At 56.3% G+C, this 4,294-nt stretch overlaps 1 protein-coding gene across 1 annotated transcript; it reads right to left on the bottom strand.

Annotated features, from left to right (window-relative positions):
* Positions 1-944: 944 nt before the first annotated feature.
* Positions 945-3,704, bottom strand: LOC139060339 (uncharacterized). The gene is made up of 4 exons (XM_070539451.1): positions 2,752-3,704; positions 2,371-2,601; positions 1,198-1,369; positions 945-1,130 (listed from the first exon to the last, which is right to left on the bottom strand). Exons 1-4 carry the CDS (start codon positions 3,702-3,704, stop codon positions 945-947), a joined length of 1,542 nt encoding a protein of 513 aa, XP_070395552.1.
* Positions 3,705-4,294: the final 590 nt, after the last annotated feature.

Raw genomic sequence — 4,294 nt, 5'->3', positions numbered from 1 at the left:
TCATGTGTGGCATTGTCGAAAGGGGGCTCCCTTAAAATCGAGGTCGAGTACTGCCTTGTCATTGAGGGGGTATTCGAGGGGATTTAGAATGTCGCAGTCTAGTTGAAGCAGGACAACCTGCGCGGACCGGTGCGGGCGGAATCCGAACATGGTGTCTGCGAATACGTTTTTGATTTACAAAAACTCGGACAGCCTATTTCGCACCATAGCCTCCATCAGCTTTACCGCACAAGACGGGAGGGAGACGGGGAGGAGGTTCTCCGTGGTTATGGCTATGGTTATCTCCGCGGTTATGGCCAGGGCAGTCTTCCATTCGATTGGAAGGGGTGCCTCACCGAGCCAGATTGAGTATATGTATGCGAGGAGCGCCTCGTAGGCTGGGTAGGCAAGGTTGGCCAGTAATTTCACTGCTTTTTTGTCTCTTCCCGGCGCCGTTCCTCGCTTCATTTTAGTGTGGACCGTCTTCAGGTCGTGGAGCCGGAACAGTTGATCCAGCTCCGCGTTTTCGGAACCTGCATACGAGTACGCTGGCCCTCGGAGGTCCTGTTGTATACAGAGGTATTGATCGCGTAGTTTGCATGCTAATTTTGAGATATCTCCGGCGTAGCTATGGATAGTCCGTTGGAGATGTTCTTGTGTCATGGCTCTGGTTTGAGTCGGATCGATCAAGGCGCGAAAGAGATGCCACGTGCTCCGGCTAGACATTTGTCTAGCAGCCATGTTGCATCGGTCCACCCAATTCGTGTCGGCTAGCTGGGCCGCGTACTCTGCCGCTCGTTGGGTGAACTCGGCGATGCGAATTTTGAGCTTCCTATTGTGTTTTTGGCTGCGCCACCTGCGGACGAGGATGTGCCACGCCTCCCGTAGGTCCAGGAGGTGGTTGTCCTCCTCCGGCATGGCCTCCAATAGTTGAACTTGAGTTTCCGTCGAACGAAGGTGTGTAACTAATTCTTGCGACCACGCGTGGTAACCTTGTTCGTGGAAAGGGTCCGAATTAGTGTAGTTTTACCGGAAGTTTGACCAGTCGAGTAGGCGGGCTTGGGCGATGGATCTCGCCACTGGTTTGCTTCTGACGGTTGTGTTGAGTATGCAGTGGTCACTGCCGAGGGCCTCGTCGGTGTTGGCCCATTCTGCGCGTGTAATGTTTTTGGTGAAGGTAAGCTAGTGACACGTCACCCGAGTCACGGAATTACATACCCCCGTTGTATGTGCGAGGTCGGTGTGAAGAGTCGGGCCCAGCGTGGACGCAAGTTCCGCTAGCTTGCGCCCGCTCTTCTCTTCACGCACGTACCCCCAGAGTGTGCTGTGAACATTGAAATCGCCCATGATCACCAGGGCGGCGCAGCCTTCAGGGTGCGACTGAAGAGGGCTGCGAAAGTTACATTTTCAAGCTTCGGAGAACAATAGATGTGGAGTGTATCTAATGGTGCGTTTTGTTTCTTAATAGGAAGGAGGGTGACCGTCACATAGGAATATTCAGCATTGAGTTCCAAATCAACCTGGTTGGCTGTATAATTTTTGTGCATGCAGATACAGGAAGAGGGGTCCTGCTGGAGCGTGGTGTAATGTGTAAGGGTATCGCCGCTCCCTGGCTCCTGGAGGGTAATAACCGCGGGGAGTGAAGCGAATGTTGACAGGGAAAGCCGGAGGGCCGCCCGCTCGGCACGGGAGCGGAATCCCCGGCAGTTCCATTGGGTAATTTGGATGGGGGTGGCCGAATTGGTAGCGGGGAGAGCGCCTAATTTGAGGGCTGTCCGCCATGGCCGTTGAAGTGAAAGAGCGATAGTAGGGACGCTGGTCCGGAGCCAGCAGTCGCGGGGAGGGGAGCATCCTCCATCCCCGAGAGCGAGCCAGCTGTTATCGTCTTCTACTTCAGTTTCAACGGTGCGGCGCGACGTTTTTGGATAGCGGCCAGACAGGTCTTTGATAAGACCACCGGTTCGTCGGACGCCACGCGAGGATTGTGCGCTGTGCTGTGCCACGATTGTCGGTATATTTTCACTCATTTTGGTGATTGCGGAGGTGATTGCCGCAGAAACTTGACTTTCTAGGGTATTAAAACGGGCGTCCATGCGGGCCTCAAGACGGGCTTCAAGTGCAGCTTCCGCGGTCAGTGCTGCCTTCGGTGCCGCGTCCTCAGTCCATAGCCTCGATTGCATGGGTAGAAAGGGCAGTGGTAGGCTGTTTTGACTGCGATTCCAGGAGCATAATTTTCTTGAGCAGCATCTCAATTTGGCCCTCGAGAGCTGCTGTTTGGTTTGATCGTCACTGTGTGCCGCAGGGCGGGAGGGGGTAGGGGAGGAGGAGGCAGCCTTGGCCGCACAGCTCACCTGCGTTCCGTTCTTTCACGGCGTTGGCCCAGGCCCTGGCCTTGCCGCGTGGTGGCGACGTCGACAGTTTTCCAGTGCCGCCGTGTGGTGGCAGCTGCGCCGGTGGTCGCTTGCCGGCTTCTCGGAGTTGCTGTCATCCCCGCTCGGTGGCTCAGCGGGAAGGCCAAGATGGCGGCTCCTCTTCTTGGCTGCCATTCTCCTTTTTGTCCCGCCCTTCGGGGCGGCCATCTTGTGTGTGCGGAATTTTGCCACACACTCCCAGAGCTGCTTGCTTCAGGGCCAAGGTAGGCAGGTCGGTCTTCTTTCTTATACCTGGAACCGTGAGGCGCACTTGAGGTTGTTCTAAACACCAGAAAGCTGAGGTTGAACGTGCTGAGGGTGTGAAGCCCGATGGTAGACAGGCACGCCACACTCCACACACTCCTGCGAGTTTGTGGCGTACCCACCGCCACAAACCGAGCACTGCGGAACACACTCGCGAGGGTCCCGCACCCCCTCCACAAGTGGGGCTTGTTGCCCGCAGAGTCCGCACGTGTTCGGCTGCGTGTTCGGACAGGCATCCGCTCGGTGGCTGACCGCCACACACAGGCCGCAGGCCGGGATCGTCCGGTAGTAGGTTTGCACTGGGATGAGCATGTTCTTTAAGTGTCCAAAACGCGGTTTCTCCCTCCCGGCGAAGGTGAGCCGAGCTTTGTTAGAGGAACCGAATTTCTTCACCTCGATGATCGTGACTGTTCTCCATTGCACCTGCTTCCGAAGCGATTCAGTGGTGTCGGAGTTGCTGACGACGATAACGCCGTGGCAGACATCGCCTCCGTCCTGTCTAAGGTATCCGTGGAGCGGAATCGCCCCACACTCGGTGTTGATTGAGAAGTCCCCGAGGAGCCGATCTGCCGCCGCCGGGTTCGGGGTGTGGATCACTATGAGGTTTTGTTCACGGGTCGGTAGAATCGTAACAGACCTTGCCACCTCAGTCCCGAGGTAGGCCGTAATTGCGGCACCGTAGCGATTCACTGAAAAGGCTTCGTGCAGCGACACGTGTTCGCGTGGATTGAGCACGACCACGAAGTCGTCAGGGTCCGGTCTTGGGAATGGGCGATGCTTCCAGTAGGTAAGGGCCTTGCCATTGCTGCCAGCAGCGCGCGAGGCAGGAGGCTGCGTCTTGCCGACCGGTGTGCCGGAGGCCAGGGCGGCGATGGACGCCGCCGTCTTGGCTTGAACGAGCGAGCGGCGCGCGACCGCTTCATTGACATTGAGAGATCGGTGGCGAAATTTAGGAATAACATCAAAATTTTGATGTTCTGATGTTGAAACAGGCATCCAGGCCATGACGTCGGGATCGTAACCCCTCAGGAATGACGCGGGGGCCGCCATTCTACCTCGCGAGGCCGGCTCCACGCCGCCGCGCGTCGGCGTCGCCCACGTAGTCGGGTGTAATTCGGTCGTAAAATCTTAAAAAGTGGGCCCACGTAGGGAACATTGGTATCCACGTAGTCCACACGGTTTTCTGCGTCGATTGACGTCGGTCTTGTTGGGGTACAGAGGACTGAGCCGTGGCTATAGCCAAAAATCGACGGAGCCGATGCACCACACGTCTTCTCCGTCGCGCGCTAGCAGCCAGCTCTTGCACAGCATAGATGCCTGTATTTTCCACGAACCACCAGCTATAGCTATGTATAGAGGCTATATTTGTAGCCTGCTAGAACAGCCCCCATGACATGTGAAGAATGAATATTTCGAGAAACCCGACGTGGTTGTTCAGTGGCTATGGTGTTAGGCTGCTGAGCACGAGGTCGTGGGATCGAATCCCGGCCACGGCGGCCATATTTCGATGGGGGCGAAAACACCCGTGTACTTATATTTAGGTGCACGTGAAAGAACCCCAGGTGGTCGAAATTTCCGGAGTCCACCGTTACGGTGTGCCTCATAATCAGAAAGTGGTTTTGGCACGTAAAACCCCATAT

The sequence above is a fragment of the Dermacentor albipictus genome, chromosome 5 (assembly GCF_038994185.2).
Source record: "Dermacentor albipictus isolate Rhodes 1998 colony chromosome 5, USDA_Dalb.pri_finalv2, whole genome shotgun sequence".
Lineage (NCBI taxonomy): Eukaryota > Metazoa > Arthropoda > Arachnida > Ixodida > Ixodidae > Dermacentor > Dermacentor albipictus.
This window is presented reverse-complemented; position numbering and strand designations above follow the sequence as displayed.

Coding starts and splice junctions, on each gene's coding strand:
- LOC139060339 (XM_070539451.1), bottom strand. CDS start 3,704: ATGGCGGCCCCCGCGTCATTCCTGAGGGGTTACGATCCCGACGTCATG. Junction 2,602..2,751: donor TACGCCACAAACTCGCAGGA/GTGTGTGGAGTG, acceptor TTGGCCCTGAAG/CAAGCAGCTCTGGGAGTGTG. Junction 1,370..2,370: donor CGTCGCCACCACGCGGCAAG/GCCAGGGCCTGG, acceptor TAACTTTCGCAG/CCCTCTTCAGTCGCACCCTG.